At 40.5% G+C, this 18,943-nt stretch overlaps 1 protein-coding gene across 9 annotated transcripts in view; it reads left to right on the top strand.

Moving 5' to 3' along the window:
- Positions 1-18,943, top strand: part of ptk2 (protein tyrosine kinase 2) — a 64,597-nt gene that overhangs the window by 33,725 nt on the left and 11,929 nt on the right. For 3 of the 9 annotated variants that reach the window (XM_022241394.2, XM_022241393.2, XM_087148410.1), the window contains 10 exons: positions 835-952; positions 4,837-4,887; positions 7,065-7,118; positions 9,881-9,973; positions 13,252-13,291; positions 15,914-15,984; positions 16,807-16,961; positions 17,141-17,225; positions 18,042-18,142; positions 18,638-18,753. In XM_022241394.2, coding sequence (XP_022097086.2) covers positions 835-952; positions 4,837-4,887; positions 7,065-7,118; positions 9,881-9,973; positions 13,252-13,291; positions 15,914-15,984; positions 16,807-16,961; positions 17,141-17,225; positions 18,042-18,142; positions 18,638-18,753 — 884 coding nt within the window. The remainder of the gene's footprint in view (positions 1-834; positions 953-4,836; positions 4,888-7,064; positions 7,119-9,880; positions 9,974-13,251; positions 13,292-15,913; positions 15,985-16,806; positions 16,962-17,140; positions 17,226-18,041; positions 18,143-18,637; positions 18,754-18,943) is intronic. The other 6 variants (XM_087148411.1, XM_022241395.2, XM_087148412.1 and 3 more) reach the window with 4 other exon arrangements.

The following is an 18,943-nucleotide window of genomic DNA, read 5'->3' as shown; positions in this document are numbered from 1 at the left end:
TCGCCATGGCAGGATGAACGGATACCCAAGATATCAGTCACAATGTAATGAAGACTAGCTTCCAACCCGTGCCAGTGGTCCTAGTACTAATGTGTTAGCTCTTGTTTTGTTCTGTATGGTGTGGTGATAATGCACCTGCACTTGATGCTCATACAGTTGTGCACTCGAAACTTACAGTCAGTTTGTCCCTCCCATTGGTTGATATGAATTGCGCTGAAAATCACCCATGTATAAGGGTTGAACAGTTATCAGTGTGTGATTAGTGGCAATTTACAGAATGAAATTTTGAAAAAAAATGTGCATCATTCCCCTTTTTAGGCAGGCATGGTTACAGTGAATTGAAGACTTGATTCTGGATTAAATCTGAGTGTTTTCTTTTTCACAACAAATCAGTCTACTAGGGATGGGTTGCGTTGGTTTAACCGGCAATCAGTTACCATTCCTAAATATTTGGTGCAACTATTTGACTCGGGATATTTCAAAGAGCTGTCCTGAATTTGTAAAGTCTTGAATTTATGAGAAAGCACTCCAAGTTGTTCACATCACTAACTTTGTGAGCTGGTTCTGTAGAGTAATTTACTCAACTTAAAATCAGGAACATTAAATTCCTCACAGTCTAGAAACAAGCCTAATTGCTTGGGGCTTGCTTTCTACATGTATGCATGGGTTTTGTGCATAGTTGACAGCTGAAATTAAGTGTCAAATTGAAATTTGGGGCCCTTAACTGAACTTTTAAAACTATTCTTGTACATGTATATGACACAAGAAGCTGTTGCCCTGTATGGTTACTGTAACGTTTAGTATCTTTGTTTTTCTCCACTCTGGCATCTCTAGTCTGTGTACATCACAACGCCCTCAGTTATGATAGCTGAAGACATGGCAGACTTGATTGATGGTTACTGCCGGCTGGCTCTCAAGACAGAGATGTCCCTTATTGTCCGACCACAGCAAGGTAAGCCTTTTACCCACCCCAATTTACTTAGCGGACTCTCCTCAAAACTGGGTCATGTAAAGTCAGCTTTACTTTGAAACATACTTTCAGCATGGCCTCCCAAGGGCTTCCATTTTACAGATTAAGGATTATTAAACATTTTGTATGGCTTCTTTTTCTCACCAGAAATGGTCCAAACATTTTTCCAGCCTTTGTAGTTAATATATTTATAACAATTGTTTCAATTTTAGTTTCTAATGCTATTATTACCGTCACTTCTGTAATGAAATCCGAGTCTGATATTTTCAAATTGAGGTTTTTTATAAAGCTGTGATCATTCATTGAGCACAGGACAGTCCACGGCTTTGTAATTTCCCCACAAACTAAGTCTTTTTGTCAGCTTTGTAATAGTGAAATTCTGAGAAATTTGTCTTTCAACCTGACCACTCACTGACCTTTAACCACTGGACTGAGTTTAGTTTCCCTTTTTTTTAGTTTTCTTTCTGCGACCACGAACCAATGGTGCACTTTTTGTTTCAGAGCTTTACAAAATATCCAGTTTGATAATCTTTCATTTTTTTATGTCATCTAGTTCACGTAGTTGTATTTTTCCTGTCATTTCTTCATGTATGTCAAATTCATTAATGCAAACAAGTAACAAGATTAACTCCATCCCCAAAGTACATGTAGTGTTGTAGTCGAGACTGTCACCAGACCAGACACGAGACCCTTCATGAGACCAGACACAAGTAAGAGGGTGAATAATTGATGGAAGAATGCTTGATTTGCAGTTCCTTTGAATAGCTTGGTATCATGGTCTTGACTACAACACTACCCTAAACTGAATGAAAGTCCACTTCTGCATGAATGCTGTCCATTCAAAAAAGGATTGTATGAAAAACAGCGAAAACACTTCTCGGTTTTACAGTTGTCTAACAAGGATAAGAGTGCCTTTTGAAAATATGGAAGTGGAGCATACCATTTTATTATGACTTCTGACGTTATAAGCATGTTTTATATTTGGTGGGCATGTCATTTTTGGCAACATCTCTAATTTGTTTTTAGAATGAAGTCTGAGGGTGATACCTTTGCATTAAGTGAATTGTTCCTTTGAAGTTCTTCCAGCTTTCAAACTTGAAACTGACCAAAATGAACCAATTCAAGTTCCTTTGAAGGGCATTCCCTTCAAGTGGGCATGTTGTCTGGTATCCTCCATTTTGCTCTATGTAAATCCTTGAAACTTTCCCAAAGACAGCTACACACAATGGTTACATGCGCTGTTTGATATGCACAAGGTTTATCCACTACGAACCCAGGGCGAGGGTTCCCCTCATTTTCTCTGTTTTCTCAGAATGACGTAATCAACTTTCAGAATTCGCATCTTGGCATGAAGAGAAAAAAAGCCCTTTTCAGCTTGTTATAGTTGAGCTCTGAAGACAAATGACACTGCGGTTGATGTGGATGCTTCCATGTTTATTTGAACAGATAAAATCAGTGTTTTCCTTTGAGTTGCTCTTTAACACTGATGAAGCAAAAATGACCATTTGGGGGCAAAATTTGTTACAAACCAAGGATAACTTTTCTCCCAACTTTGACCACCCATACAAAATGGTGGTCAGTGTATGTAAGCGAAAGAAAGGTCTACAGTCCAAAAGGAAGCAACTTGTGGAATGAGTAATGAGTAACCTGGTCTCTTTAGTGCATGCTTGCAGAGTAGATGAATATGGTGCAACTGAACTGTATGTGGTCTGCCTGTTTCCTTCATTAACCACAGTTGTTCTTAAGATGTACGTGTATGCAAGTAATGAGAATCGGTCATTGCATTCCAGGATTTTTTTAAGGTGGGGTTCAAGATGGGGGATGGAATTGTGGAAATGTTGATCTAAGAAAACACTGGACCTAGTCATTTTTGTACATACTTTCGATGAATGGAAGAAATCGGCTAAAAATAGTCAGATACCTCTAATTTCTTAGATGATCTTTAACTGGGATCCTTGGTGGTCTTTCAGAGAACCATGCCCAGATGGCCTCATCTTGAAAGATATCTTTGTCCAAAATTGCCCGAGAGGTCTTAGTTACAAATGCTACAAGTACAACATGAGGGAAGTGTTTAGCTAGATGCATGTAGTTGTTGGTCAAAACTTACATCGACCTACAATTATTTGATACGTTTCCTTGGGCATTACAGGAGCAGACATGACATTTACATCTAGAAACTCTGCATAGATTATAATTAAATGGGTGTGGTATAGGAGTTTCATTCGCGTGTACAAGTGAAATGAGAAGAGATTGATGGCAGCTGGTTTTGTTTGGACAACCTAAAAAAGGAACAAATTCTTGGAACAGGATGTGATAAGCATTTTTTCACAGTTTTTGGTTTCTTTACAATTTGCAGCCTCCGGTTTCTGTGATGATACAGAAAGATACTGATTAACCACCTCCTGCCGGGGCAGTTGTCAATGTTGATGATGCTGGGCTGGGATATTTATTCTTTTTTTCCGTATTCAAAATTCTTTAAAAATTCCCATTTTCATTTACTGGACACTTACAAACACGTGAAGGACTGTCTGGTGGCCCCTCTAGCCTGACAGACAAAATCTACTGACACCTGAGTATTTCAGCCAGGCCTGCGGCCTTGTAAAAAGAGCCCAGATTTTGTGGTGTTACGTAATTTTCTTTTGTTCATGAACCTGGCTCAGTGTGCTGCTGACCTCTTTTCAATAGGGGCCAGATTAGCATGCAGGGGTGCTGTGTGGCTCATCACTGTGGTGGTGGAGTGCTTTTGTCCCCGCTGGTAATCAGCTCACTCTAAATGCCCCAAACCGTGGTATACTGTTTCAAAACAAGGCTGGATTATCTCCACTTTTGAGAGTGAAAAAATGTCTGTAATGCCCAGTAGCCTGGTCTTTTGTTCCGAGTACAGTCTTTTGTTACAAGGCCCTGTTCCCTTTGTCCGAGTTCGGATACCCCGGCCACGCATATAAAGCATATACAGCAGGGATTGAATTTCTCAGAGCTTGTCCTAGGAAAAAAACCTTTTTTTTCTAGAGATGATTCGCTTGCTGTCCAGCTGGTTCATCCTGCCTGATTTCCAAACAATGTCAAATCTATATTGAGTGTATTTGTGCTTGTAAATCCTTTTAACCTGGACATATGGGCCTTGCCACTTTTTTCCAAGGGGGAGATCCTCTTTCTTTCGTATACCAGGCAAGATATGGGACGGAAGGGTTACCCCCCTTACCTGTCCAATCCCTATACACACTCTAGACTATTGTTACCTAACATATCCCCCCCCCAGAAGTCTGCAAAGAATTCCTGAGATTCCGATCAAACAATGACCAACACAAAGGCGGGGGGGGTTCTCTCTGTCCCATATCTTGCTTCAAATGTTTTTTTTGGGGGGGGGTGAAACATCAGCTAGAAAAAGGATGATTCACTGCTGGAGGGGGTCAATTTTGAGGGTGTGGGATTTTTAGTATCCTCAACACACCAATTAGAAATAATTAATGAAAAATAAACAAAAACTGCCGGATCCTTAATTATGGAGAAGAGATTCAGTCAAAGAATGTATTCTTGATTTTAAAAACAGTCCATCACATTCCTCGAAGTGACACTAATTTAAAAAAAAAATTTTGTGTGAAGATAAGGAAAGCACTGGACTTTATCTCAAAATTTGGAAAAGCTCCTTGCTTTGTAATGATTAGCTTTCCCTTTTTTCTGGGGCTTAAAATATCATATCACTTATTACAGTTTGAGACTTTTTTACTTTTTCTGTTCTAGATTGGAATATTTGCTTGGAAAGGGTTGTCTTTACTATCCCTGGCCTTTTGTCCATTTGCAAACTCATAGATGATGTTACTTCTGAATTTGTGCCTAAACCCTCTATGTGTGTATGTGTGTCTCAGCTTTTACCGTGGTCCCCAGGGACAAGACTTCGTACCTCCAATATACCGCTTGTAAGTACATGTGCCTGCCAGAGAGAAAGGAACGGTCTGATGTTATTTGGGTGTTCTGTAGCCAAGCTCTCTACGTGCGCATTGTGGAAAAATCAGAAGTTTTGTTAAAGAGCTTTGTTGGTCAGGTTCTGTTGGTGTTAATGAGACACGGAGCAGCAATGACGATGCATGTGACACTGCATGTTAAACTATTGTCTCTGTTCTTGTTAACTTGATGTTTGCATGGTGTACATGTATGTACTTTCTTGCATGCCATTTTGTAGTTGTATTTGCAACTTGTTTCATTCTTTATAGCAAGCACACTAGTATTGCTTCTTTTGGATGTGTCTTCATGTGTCAATGAGTAGATGGTTTGCAGATGACATCACAGTTGCTGGGTCTTCTTTGTCATGTCGGAGTGAGGTTATCATATGCGTGCATTGCACCAGTGCAGAATGCAAACAATGCAAGTGCATTTGCTATTAGTCCAATTCAAATTGTACAGTGTACACATTGACAAGCACCGAGACCGATGGTGTTCCAATTGTCAACCCTGCTTCATTTTCCTTTCGGTTATGTTTTTCTGACTTGAGAGAACAGGATGTGTATTTCAGAAAAACGGATAACTTTCAGGAAACATGTTTCTGTGATTGAAACATGCCAAGAATTTCTGTTTTATTCATGGAATGATCAAGTGCAAATGCTGTTTTGCAGTTTCTGTAATCCCTTTTTTTTTGTTCTGAAGTGATAGCTTCAAAATTATAGTCATGGCGGTTTCGGTCAAATGCCTGCAAACGATCTACACAGTTGCAAATAGAGAAATAAATGTTTGAAAGAAACGAAACAACAACAGAACTAAAAGCAGCGTAGTAAAAAAGGGTAACTTGCAGGTTGATTTTTCTGGCCGCTTGAAAAATACCTAAATGTAATAAAGGATCAAATGCAGTATGGAGGCGGAAGGGATCATGATGCAACACAGACGGAAAGAAAACCTCTGAAACCCTTGAATTTACTCGCCGGTACGGTGTAAATACTCCACCACTGTGGTTACATTTTACATGCACTTATTTAATGTTTTGTTTTTCACTGGCTGTACATGTAATTATTTAACTCATTGTTGTATAGCACTCGGTGGCCAAGAGAAATCTGAGCACACGTTTGCAGCGAGCTCACGAGGTGTTGCCATTGGCCAGTTTCATAAAGCCAAGGTCATTCGAGAACAAAGCACCTGATGTCGAGCCAGAACGGGTTTGGTGTGTGTGCCTCAGCTGCCCTGATAGGGCCAACCTCATGCACATTGATGTTTTCAATTTTAGGCATGCTTCATTTTGAGCATTTGCACTCGTTTTATGGCTAAGTTATTTGGCAGTTGGTGTCAAAGTACCGACCAAAACGTCGTGCGGTAGGCGCCCCAATCAATGAAAGTAAGCTTGTGCTTGGATTCTTGTACACAGTTTATTTCACTTTGGCTGCAATGTCATTTCCATACAATAGCAGGAGTGTTTCCAAGTTACTTTTATTTTGTTGAACTTATCCATTGATGCAGTTGGTCACTTAAGCATTGTGTGATTTTACACAATGGTTCTGATTGTAATGTATCTTTTTATTCAGAACTTTTGAAGCACATTATTTTTATTACTCACAGAAGAGCACATGATTTCCGTTAGTGTGTTGTATTGCTACATGTATTTCCACATTTGTAAACTTTCATTCTTTAGCATTTGGTCTTTTGTGAATACTGAAATTTGGAGTAAACTGTGAAGTCCCATGGTGAAGTTGGAAAGTTGGATTTTTGCAGTGAAGATGAGAACAGTTGAAAGTAACTTTTCTGTATTTTGATTAGCAACTACTCGTAGTTTATACAATGATACAACTCGGGTGCCCGAATGGTTCAGTTATATGGTTGGTTGCATGGATTTTGTGAGAGTGTAACGAGAGAAAATAACAGACCCACAGGTTCTTTGGGGGGTTCCATTTCAAATTGAAGTTGAAGAGTTGAGTAATGGCTTGAAACTTCTCAGAAAGCTACAAGATTCCACATGGTGACAACAATGTGGCCGTCAAAATTTCATTTAATTCCTTTTTGCTCCAAGCAGTCCCTACCCTTCGCTATTCCACTCTGAAGACTAACACTGGGCCTACCTATGTTATTAACCATTGACCTTTTGTACCTTTGACCTTTAACCTTTGCTGCGTAGCTTTTAACGCCTCCAGGAGAGGAGGAGAAGTGTCTGTATCACAGGCCTCACAGCGTAAGTATGCTGGGATAAGATCAGGGTTCAGTGAGCTGTTTAGCACAGAGTGGGGCCCTGATTTCATAGAGCTGCAAAACACAGCAGTATCCAAAGCATATTCACCGTAAATAGCAAAAGTTGATTACCAGCCAAAATGCCATGTATTATGTATCTGTTGTGACTGGTTCCCAGATTTTGTTTGCTTAGCACACAGATTTGCCTGGAAGTACATTTCTGTGGCATAGTGAGGGGGACTTTGGGGACCCCCTTGGAAATCATCGGCCTCTAGTTAACACCCAAGTCACCCCCCCCTCCCCCGGAATTTGGCAAATTGAGCAAAAAGCAAATACCTGAATATAATCACTGTATATTGAAGTGGCTGTGAAGCAGGAACATCAACCTGTTCAGTCATCACTTTATTGAAAATTTTTAAAGTGGTATGCATTCAATTGAAACACTGATCAGCACTGACACAGGAAACTGCTACATTACTATGTAATGCATGTGTTAGTTCTGTACCATAAGTAACAATGGTTCCTAAATCAAACCAAAATTGGGCATCCCCCTCTCCTTACCCTTCCATCCATGGACAGAACCCTGGCTCAGTGGCATAACAAGGGGTAAATGTCCTGGGGGCACCCAGGGGTGCAAACAGTTTTTCAGGGGAGCACCTCAAGAAGAAATCTGCAGCTGCATAGCTCAAGGGAGATTTAACATAGGGGGCCACCCAGGAGGGCAGGGGCATCGGCTGGGAGGCAAGTTCCCTCCCCCCTTACGTCACCGCCCTGGCTACACTACTGATATCTTCTCAGTATGACAGTCTTTACTAAGTGAATCCTTTAAGTTGATGACACTGCCTAGCTAGTAAAATTTTATAAGCATACAACCAGTCCCAAGTGATGTACTTTACATGGCAGTTTGCCCGTTAACCTTTTTTTAGCCAGGTCAGTGTATTTTGTGTTGAGCAGGTCTATGAAACTGGCCCCCGCTGCTTGGATACTCTGTGATTGGTAGCTCTGTCTGACTTGTGGTGTTCTCACTGGTCTCTGTAGGAATCACATGAAGACTCTTTTGCTGTTCGTGGTGACTGATGTTAATTTCTGTTATTCTGCAGTGTTGGAGTGAATGTTTTTATGCCTGCTTATCGGATATTGTACAGATGATATGACCTTTGACATTTTCATTGGCAGTGTACAAACTTGTGCATTCTGCCAGCAAACAGTGCCAGTGTATTTTCTATGTGTTTTCTGAAGGACACGTAAGTGGTGAAGTATACCAGCCGCTGTTCCAGTGAGACTTCAATGCAAAATAGAGCATTAAGGTTTGAACCAAGGCAATTTCATGATTACAGTGTACAATAAACACAGGTCACAATATCTATTTTATGCAAAGCATCCTGTAATTGGTTAAACAGAACCATGTTTGGTGGGGAGTGTTGGTGGTGGCAACGCAGTTACATTTCATTCTCTTGCATGAACTGGCAAAGTACAGTTCCCACCAAAGGAGCCTCCATTGCTGGGAAAAAATTGTGCCCTCTCTTGGTCCTGCTCCGGGTGGATAGACTGCATGAATGTAGGTGAGCGCTTTGAAACTGGCCAATGAAACTGGCCAAAAGACATGTTTATAAATAAATCGTGCACAGAAGCCTTGATAGTGGCCACGAGTGACATAAAACCACAGTTTCTACCTAGTGACATCATAGGTGTGCACGTTATCTGCAGCCACAGCCACAGCCAGGTAATTTGGGCAGAGCCACACATTTCACTGGTCCATACTACGTGTAGCGTGTCAGATAACGTGGACATTTTTGCGTATTGGGAAGGGATGATTGCACCCAACAAGAACTGGCTGAATGTGGGCCTAGAGCTAGACCAAGAGAGGGCGCTGTTTTATTAGCAACAGAGGCTCCTTTGGTCCGAACTGATCTTCGTTGCTTCATGAACGACTATGAAATGCGTGCGTCACGGTTGCAGCGCTACAAACAGATTGAACACTCCCGACCGACATGGCTGTTTTCAGCCGATGAAGGGGTGCTTCTGCTCAAGGCAGATTGCATGCCTTTATTAAGTCTCATGCTTTGATGATGCTCTTTCGTGGTCCTTCTGCTTAGTACCGAAGCAGATGACAGAAACCGTCAGTCACCACGAAGTTTACACTCTTTTAAACTTTGTGTTGTTTCCCACAGTCATTGTCAAGCTCATACATATATGTCTCTATGTGGACCGTCCTGTTCTGTGGTAATTGGCTCATGTCAAATACTTTTTTTTTACTTTCAATCTACATTGTTACAATTACTAGTCTCAAGGCCAAAGTTAGTCAATCTCACTCCCACTGTGTCAAACATTTTAATCTGTGTTTCAGCCTTGTGTGCAGGGCACAGATTTGTTGGAATTGTTTGGACAGAGATCCATTTGTCACTTATTTATTTTAACTCTCTGTGAAAGCGTGTGAATTGTTAATAATATATTTTTGTTACATTTGTTTGGCTAACAGTGATAATCTGTTAGGAGCTCTTAACAAGTTGAAAGTGAACTTTATAATTGATTGAATGAATTAATGTGAAGCAACCACAAAATGGCATATGAACCATATTGTCACAAAGTTTGGAGAGTACTTCATGCGTTTGTCCATCAATGTATAATGATGCAGTTCAACTGGAATACAGCTCACTTTTATTTGCTTAATTCTGAAATCAATTTTCAGTTTCATTATGTTCTTTTAAAAAGCTTTTTTTTTTATTTTGTAATTTTTACAAGCAATGTATGCTCGATATTTTCCAGAAGCCGATGAGAAATCACAAACGTCCTTGAGTGGGACCCAAACCCATGACTTCCTGCTAAGTACAGATTTCCCGCCGCTTTCACCTCTAGATGGTCTGTTTTCACTGCCGAAGGACATATTTAAAAAATCCAGACTTAGAAGTTTTCTTGTTTCCACAAATGTTATCAAACTTGGCATGAGAGTAGCACAGTGCACATACTGCACACAGTTTGTCTGCTGTGACAGTTCCTTGATGTTTTGCACATGGTAGAGAGAAAATGGCAGCCAAGAGAAATGGAGGATGCCATTCTCTGTGATCTTGGACAAAAAGTTTATGTATGACATTTAGCATTATATAATTCAACTCCAGCATGTGAGTACCTTGTGGCCAGAGCTCAGGAGTCAGAGCTACATATATCATTAATGGTGTAAATATATCACATATTGTCAGCATGTGGTATGAACCAGTGATGTAGTCGAGTACTTTTTGAGAACCGAGTTCTCTACCAAATATTTAACTAGTTAGGAGGGAACAAAGCTGAAGTACATCGGCAGTTGATGGTACATGCACAAAGGTAAGATTACAAAGCAACATAATGACTTCAGACCTTTACTGTTTGATTAAAGTTAACTTTTTAGGACAAAAGTACTCAGAAAGTACTTGGCCGAGTACTTTCCGAGTACTTTTCTCCTTAAAACTTAAATTGTACACAACTGGGAGTGTCTGAAGTCTAACAGTTATTTTGTAATCTTACCTTTGCACATTTACCATCAAATGCCTGTGCACTCTGGCTTTATTCCCTCTTACCCAGTTCAGTATTTTGCGGAGAACGTTGGTACTCGGAAAGTACTCGACTACAACACTGGTATGAACATCACTGAATTCTTTCAGGACCATTGTGTCATATTTCTCTGATAACGGCTCACTCTTACAACACCTCTAATTCATGCCTGCAAAAATGCTAACCCACCACCTTTGTGTCCCATGTACCTGTATGCCAGATGTAACAAACTAACTGATCCATCAGTATTCATGCCTGTTAACTTTCAAGTCCACACAAAACACATTTTGTACCTATCCCAAACTACTGCTTTTGGGGATCGTCAGATTCCTGCTGTTGGGACGTCAGATTCCTACATTGGGACGATTTAACATCAAAGGAATTGCACTTGAAGTAAAGCATTCTTCTGCCAATGAAGCTTAAATTATAGTACTACAGTGGTTGTTGTGAATTGAAAAGTATGGGAAGTTTTCCCAGCATGAGTTAGCATCTGTTTTTACTGATGTATTTTTTGACTTGGATTTTCATATTTCTAATTCATCTCATGACTACATGGAGTGCCGTCTGTCGGGGCATCTGAGTATATCAGTTCATGATTGCTCTTGGTATTCAAGTGTGGTGATTCGATTTTTTTGCTGATGGTAGCCAATGGTTTGTCTGCACTCGTGCCTGTCATCGTTATCCCACTTTGTAGGCAGTAGGCTGTAGTACCTCATTCACCAAAGCCATCAAGGATGCCGACCTTTTTGAGACATTTTTCTTGCAATTTGTTTGGAAGGTTTTTGTGTCATTGATGTGTTGATTGCACCTTTTCATCTGACTTAACAGTTACTACCAACCAAGACTGCGTGATGTACCTGTTTTATTCGGGCAGCCACGGTATAAATCCTGGCCAACCGAGTACTTTTGCTGAGCCATGCGACCCGAAATTCATCCATTCAGCCATTGTCATGGGCAAAGTAGTATTCAGGCAGTGAGCAAGAGCTGCAGAGGTTCATAGATTGGCAAAGTACAAGGAAATCACAGAGCCAACACCCAGTGCTAAATTGGCGCTGTAACCAGATGGTTCCAGTGGTGACCGTTACGCCACTTAATAAAGAACTCAACTCTTATTTTACATGAGAATACACCTTGCTGTCTTGTTTACAACTTGTGACGTACAGTTGCTAACCAGACAAGGTGCCTATGACAATGGTGGCTTATCTCAGGGAAACTTTGTTGCCTAGTGATACTTTGGCATCTTTTGATTAGACCAAGTAGCTGCCCAAATCCTAATTCTGTTTGGACAGCATTTGTTTGCAAAGTGTCTTAATTGTGCTTGAAATGCTGAAAAAACAGCATAGACCTTATAAAGTGTGTGCATTAACGTGCGCGTCTTTGAAGGTCACTTGAGTGACCTTATGTTCATGCCAAGCTGCAGTCCTGTCACAAGAAGATAAATTTGTGCACATTCTGTGGAAACTGTTATGTACATGTAATCCATATGTTAGTTTGGCCTGTAGTTGTCGGGACCTCAGACGATTATTGTAAAGACCTATAATATGGGAATACACTAAACCCTCTGAAATTTTGGTCTGGATTTTTGTAACAAAAGGAGTATTTCCCATGATGCAGTGCTGGCTAGGCACTGCACACATACATGTACATAATGTGTTTCCCAGATGGCTTTTTGTGAGCATACATGTACATGTAGGTTACACAGCAGAGTTCTTGTACACAGTCGATACATTGTACATCCCGTTTCATTATTGGAATAGTAGGTGGCATTACATTTTACCACGACATGAATAAATAACTATATTTTATGTGGGTTGTGAAAATGCAAGTATATTTTTGCTTTAATTGTTGACTGATATTTGTAAATTAAGTTGAATAATAACCTATCAACTTGTTATTCTTTTTTGATTTTTTAAGTCTTTTCTACCAACTGATTTTGTCAAAATGTTCAAAAGCAAAGTACTTGTCTTTCAATTTTCTGTCAAGGTGTAAGACACTTCAACTGAGGACTAATATATGTGACCCAGCCTGACAAAATGAGTCACAAGTTGCAGAAGGCTCTTTTTGAATTGGAGACCTTTAAAAGATTCTTGCACAACGTAAATCGGCATGATCCATTGACATTTTCACCCAGATAATGCCAGTTTAACAGAGCTCCATTTTTTCTTTTCCATGCAAATTACATACTTTAACTGTACTAAGAATATGGCCTTCATACTTATTTTGTGGGATCTGGTCACATATTATGTCAAGTTGACCTACGACCTGCATGTAATTGTCTGTGGCAAACTGGTAAGCATGCAGAGAACCATGTGCTGGTTCTTATGCATGCCACTGAACCTATCAGCATGCATTGCTGTCTGAAAGAAAAAAGATGTTTATTGGCTACCTGGAAAATCTCTACTCTGGAAAGCTCTCTACTTTAGAAAAACCATTGACTATTCGTGCACAATCCTGGGACGTTAAAGCTTATTTGACCTAACTGCTTCCCATTTGTAAAGGTCTGTACAGATTTTTCCTTGTTAATTCACTCATACACGTCCTCAGAAGAATGCACGCATGCTGTGTCGTACAGTTCTATTCTTAAAACCGTCTCTTTTGTCCCGTTGCAGAAGGTGACAGGGCGCTACCTTCATTACCTGGAGAAAATGAGTAAGTTGTGGCAGAGATTTAGGTTTTAGTCTAAATGCTATGTGGAAATTTCACATACATGCACCCGTTAAGGTTAAAGAGTTTGTTGAAGACTGAATTGCATCACCTGTTTGAAAGTCATTACAGAAGTGAGCTTGGCATTTTTGCTTAGCTCATTTGTGAAATTTGCCTTTTGGCTGCCAGGATAGGGTTTTAACATTTGAACGGGAAAAAATTGAAGAATTGGTGAATGCTCTTGGAGTAACTGAAGAGGTCCGCATGTGACTGGTTCCTTCATAAAGGTGACCATATCTAGTTTAGAGCCTGTGAGTGCACTTTTCTGTTTGGAAGACCAAGGAAAAGGGGCTTGGGCAAAGAAACAGTGTCTGGTATGATTTGTTGGTTCCTTCACCCGAGATTGTCTTTCTGTACGCATGAGTTAACTTATCACTGGTTTTGGTTAGTTTGATAAGTTCCTTCATAAATTTGCTAGTGATCACGACGTGTGCGTAGTACTCTGTCTACAAGTAGATGGATGTGTTCATTCTGTGGAGTGTAGGAGAAACAGTGCTACGGACTATCACAACAAGAAAGCCTAGCTACTGTATACATTGATGCAGCCATGATTGGTAGATATGGGTCACATCCTGTAACGTCCGGGTATTAGGTCATGAGGGTTGTGGAGTTGCTAAGGATCTAGCCACTGGCTTGGAATCCGTAAGTAAAGGAAATTGGGCCAGTCATATCAAAACACTGTGTAATGTGGGTTATGTCTATCACGGATTACATACAGCAGCCGTGCCTACTTAGAATGTATTCATTACAAGTTGACGTCACTGAAATCAGTTGGGACGTTCATTTACGGTATATCCATAATGGCACCGACAGTGAATTGACAGAAATGTTGGAAATTCTTCAGTGCATTGTTTTCTACAGAGCGTCCATTTTTCTCTTCACAATATTTCAAGTTTTTCAATTCAATTTGTAATTTTTCAAAGATTTCTCTGCAAATGTTATGGCTTTCCGGCTACTCCTTGGAATGATTTTGTACCATAGATATTTGTTAAGTTCAAAATTAAAATAGTTTCCTGTTTGGACAGTGTACATGTACTTGCTCATCTAAAATGTGCTGTATTTTCTTGTGTGGTAAAAGTTACCTTGCTTGTTTGGCTGTTGATAAGTCTGGTCCCCTGTTTACTCTCTCAGTGTTTTTCAGTTCTATACATGTACATGTACCTCTATCCTTAATTTGGATGCATTTCCTGTATGGTCAATCCAGTTGATGCACAGAGACGATGATGCCCATGGGGAGCCTATTTTCAGTTTGGCTCCCAACAAGCAATACCCTTGTGGTCAGCATTGTCATAGTTTACCAACCCGGGCCTCATGGCATGAGTCATTCAGGCCCCAGCCTGTTGATGGAGCACAGGCAGGCCTGGCCCATCTTCTGTGAATCATGGCCGGCCCGGCCTGGTCCCCGTTGGGAAACACCTTTTTGAAGTGAGTCGTGACAACTTACCTGCTGAATCATGGCTAAGTTTGGTTTGACAGAAGTTGTCGGTGTCGTCAAACACTTTTGTGTAGGAACCGTAACTTTGTGGTCACACCATTATTTTTACTGGCATCCTCATAACAGTCTGGCTGTTGTAAGTGGTACACGCAGCTGATGACAACTGAAAACTCTTCATTGCTTGTGCTTTCACCTCAGTGTTTGGTGACATAGCTTCAGCCTTTGGAGAACGTTTCAGAACACTTGTCCATTTTCTTCGCTTGGCTTGATTTGTGTCTTCTTTGGAAGCAGTATGGCTTGGGTTGTGGTGGATTTTTTTGACCTGGATCTGAGCTGCCTGCATGAGGATATGGAATGGATCATATTGGACGTTGTTGAATTTGATGTGACTCTGCTCGCAGAGGAAGAAAAAGTGGAAACAATAAAAAGAGAGAATGGAAATAGCTTGTTGGGGTAAGTGTGCAGGCAGAGGCTTTTATTTTTTGGAAACGCAGGATGAGTGTTCAAGGTTGAGAGATGATCAAATGGAAATGAGTGTCTGCGGTTACCTGCTCCTGGTCTGTGAGCACCTGCTCACTCAGTGGGAACTTGCAAAGAAAAAGTCAGGATGGCGGAGATGTTTCATCTGGGCTCCCAGCGCTCAAACAAAGATTTTGCATTCCAACATGCATTGGTTGTACATCTCCATGTTCAGAGCATCCCGCACTGAATGTGCTCAACCTGGGTGCTCATATGGTGAGTCCCCACCAAAGGTCTATTGTTGCTACATGTGTATGTAAAAGCACATCCTCTCTTTTTCCTAGACTGAGCAGGTGAAATCTTTGCCTGTCACTGGAGAAGTTTAGTCCCAGAACCATTCTACTGGTGACTCTGCCAGATTCTGTTGAGAAACCTTTGTAGGCCCACTCAGATACTTTTATAAAGACTTCACAGAGAAATGGACTGGAGTGGGATTTGAACCTGTGAATACCATATTTGCTACTCTATCAACATGAATTATCCAGCCGTGTGTTGGTGTTTCATCCCATTCATTAAATTCTTTGTCGGAGGAGGGGGTTGCTTAAAAGTAACCCTTCGAAAGCATTTCCTGCTCTCACATTATTACATGTTGGTCCCGTGCTTGTTTTTGCCAGGGAGGAAAGCGTGGAGAACTACACAGAAGTCAAAGTCAGCACCAGCAGGAGGAAACACATCACACAGTCAGGTAAAAAATTCAGATAACTTGCAGGAGGTGGGCAACTGATTTATATCTTTGAAACTAACTTGAAATAGGCACTTTACATGGTTTTTTTATCCTAACTTTCTGGACACTTCCTTGGGAGCATTCCAAAGTTTTTGTAATCTGTGCAGGAAATGAGCGGCATGCTCAACTATTCTGTTGACTTTTGATCTCACAGCATTGCATATCCATACCTCACGCATTTTTATTTTTTACTAAAAGTAAAACTTCTACATTAAGCCCCACATGAATTTATAGTGTCTGCATTGCAGAACACAGCAAAACACTGCTGACCCAAGTTTGTTGGATATTTGTGGCTTTGGAGCTGTCAAGGTCGTGGTTCATAAGACAGGCTTAAGTCAACATACTTTGTTAAAAAATGCATGTTTGGAAAATGTGTACCGGCTGTGAGAACTGGATTACTCTCTCCGACACTTTGTGAATAATTGAGGTCATTAGCAGACATAGTAACTTTGATAAAGTGCAACAATTAATGTTCGCAGTAGAAAACCTGGCACTGGGGTGCATTTTGCACAGTTCAGTTAATATGGAAAAGATTAGCTTTTTAACTGAGACAGATTAACCGCCAAATTTCAAATGTCAGTGACTGTCTGTTTTAACTCAGCATGTTCACACTCAATATGAATCAGCTGAGTTCTACCATGCAGTTTCCTGAAGTTCAGGCCTGTACACGTGCAGAATTCCTGTTATTGATGGCCCCATCTTAAGACGCATTGGTAAGTCCAACTTGAACAGAGAATAACCTGTCATTAACCAGTTCCTACTGCTCATTTCTCTGGTACCCAGCCCTCTCTGACGACTATGCCGAGATCATAGAGGACGACGACTATGCCCTACCTGCTACCAAGGACTATGAGATTCCCCGGGACCAGGTCGCACTGATTGCTACCATAGGTGAGGGGCAGTTTGGAGACGTGCATAAAGGTGCCTACAAAGATGAGGTGAGTAAAATTGTAGAGAGTGGTTCAACTACTTGAGCATATTGTCAAAGCCTTTTATTGCATAGGTTTCTGCGTATTTTGCTCCCTCCCTGTTTGTTATTGTTCATTGTTTTAATCATCGTCTCGGTGCTTTTCAAAAAGAGAAAGGTAGAGTTGAATCTTGATTAACTTGTTTTCAGGATGGGAACCCAATTGAAGTTGCCATCAAAACGTGTAAAGTGGAGAGCACAGAAACGCTGGGAGAAAAGTTTCTTGAGGAAGCATGTAAGTTTAGGGAAAACAGGTTTTCATTTGTGGACTGAGCTAGTTGCAATTCCATGAATGGTTACACCAATAACATGTACATCTGAAGTGTACCTGAAGGCAATGCAGTGGTTGCCTGACTGTTACATTTAGGGGCTGAATCCAAGTAATAAGACCAGTTACCAAGACCAAACTTGACAAATTAATTTGTAGCTCTTCATACTATGAAAAAAGAAAGGTTTTGACATGACAGTAAAGTCAGTTTGATATTGGACATTCCCATAGGTGTGTACAGGGAATGTCTGATTTTTCTAGACATTGGAAATCAGACATTCCCTGTACAATCCTGTGGGAATGTCCACTGTGTCAAGAAAAATCAGACATTCGCTGTACAAACCAATGGGAATGTCCAATGTCCAATATCAAACTAACTTTACTCTACTCTCATGGTATTGACAGGTTTTCATTGGGAAATGTGGAAAGGAACTTGCATTGGATTTTCCTAAGCGGGTGTCACTATTGTTTACTTTTAATACTTTGAGAGAAGCATGACTTGTGACAGGATGTTGTAGCTTAAGGTCTTTATTAAAGATGGGTTTTGTGTAATTATAAGTATGTATTATACCAGTATGGTCACCCGATGTGTCAGCACTCTGTTTGCTGAATTCTATTCCAACTTGATGCATCAGCTAGCCAATGATTAAGAGTTTTAACAAGTGCTTTAGAAATTGCATTGCATTCTACCTAAAGATTAAAGACTATACTGTGTGCTTGCAAGATGATCACGTTTTTTCAAATTCAGAGTATGTTAAGGGTGTGTATTGTTATCATGCTCAGATATCATGAAGCAGTTTGATCACCCTCACATCATCAAGCTGATTGGTGTGTGCACGGAGCCACCCATCTGGATTGTCATGGAGTTGGCACCGTTCGGGGAGGTACGATCTGCATCTGCTCTCATGAATAAGCAGCGGATATAATACTTAAGTACCCGCCAGTACCTGTCACCTGGTTGTGAGGTGACTGTGTGGCGTTTTGCATTGTGTTTACCAGCTCATTTTTACCCTTTGGCAAAGTGGTAACCAAGGCATTCTCTGCAAGCCAAGTTAAAGTCGACGCACAAGTTATTTTTTTCCCAGGCAGAGTTGCAAGTCATTTTTTCTTCAAGTCAAGCGTGAGTCACTTTTTCCCAAGTTGTCAAGTAATAAGTAATTTCTTCCCACTCAAGTCTCCTAGTCAGATCAATTTTCTAGTGTGACTCTGATCCTAGTCAGCAATTGAAATCAAAAACACGGTCCGGTAGTCACTTAGCACCATGATTTGGACAACTATGAGTTAAATTGTTCCATTTTTTCCGCAGCAAAGCAGACATTCCAACTGTACCTCATATACAACAGTAAACTTACGTAATATTTTCACTTTTTTTTTATCAGATGCGAACGTTTCTCCAAGAACATCTCTCAGAGCTGTGTCTGTCTGACCTTATTTTGTATTGTTACCAACTCAGTACTGCACTCTCCTATCTGGAGAGCAAGAAATTTGTACACAGGTAAAGCATGTCAATGACTACTGTGTCATTGAAGTTAATAAAATGAAAGCTACAGGTGTTGGCACTCAAGATTCATCCCATTCGCGGGATGGACATGCATTGAAAAATATATCATAAAGATGCACGTGCATTGAAATTCACATTTTGTCCAGTTTTTGACTATTTTGCTATGAAGACCTCCCTCCTTTTT

The sequence above is a fragment of the Acanthaster planci genome, linkage group LG18 (assembly GCF_054643075.1).
Source record: "Acanthaster planci isolate LZ-2023a linkage group LG18, COTS_SCS, whole genome shotgun sequence".
NCBI classification, from domain to species: Eukaryota; Metazoa; Echinodermata; class Asteroidea; order Valvatida; family Acanthasteridae; genus Acanthaster; species Acanthaster planci.
This window is presented reverse-complemented; position numbering and strand designations above follow the sequence as displayed.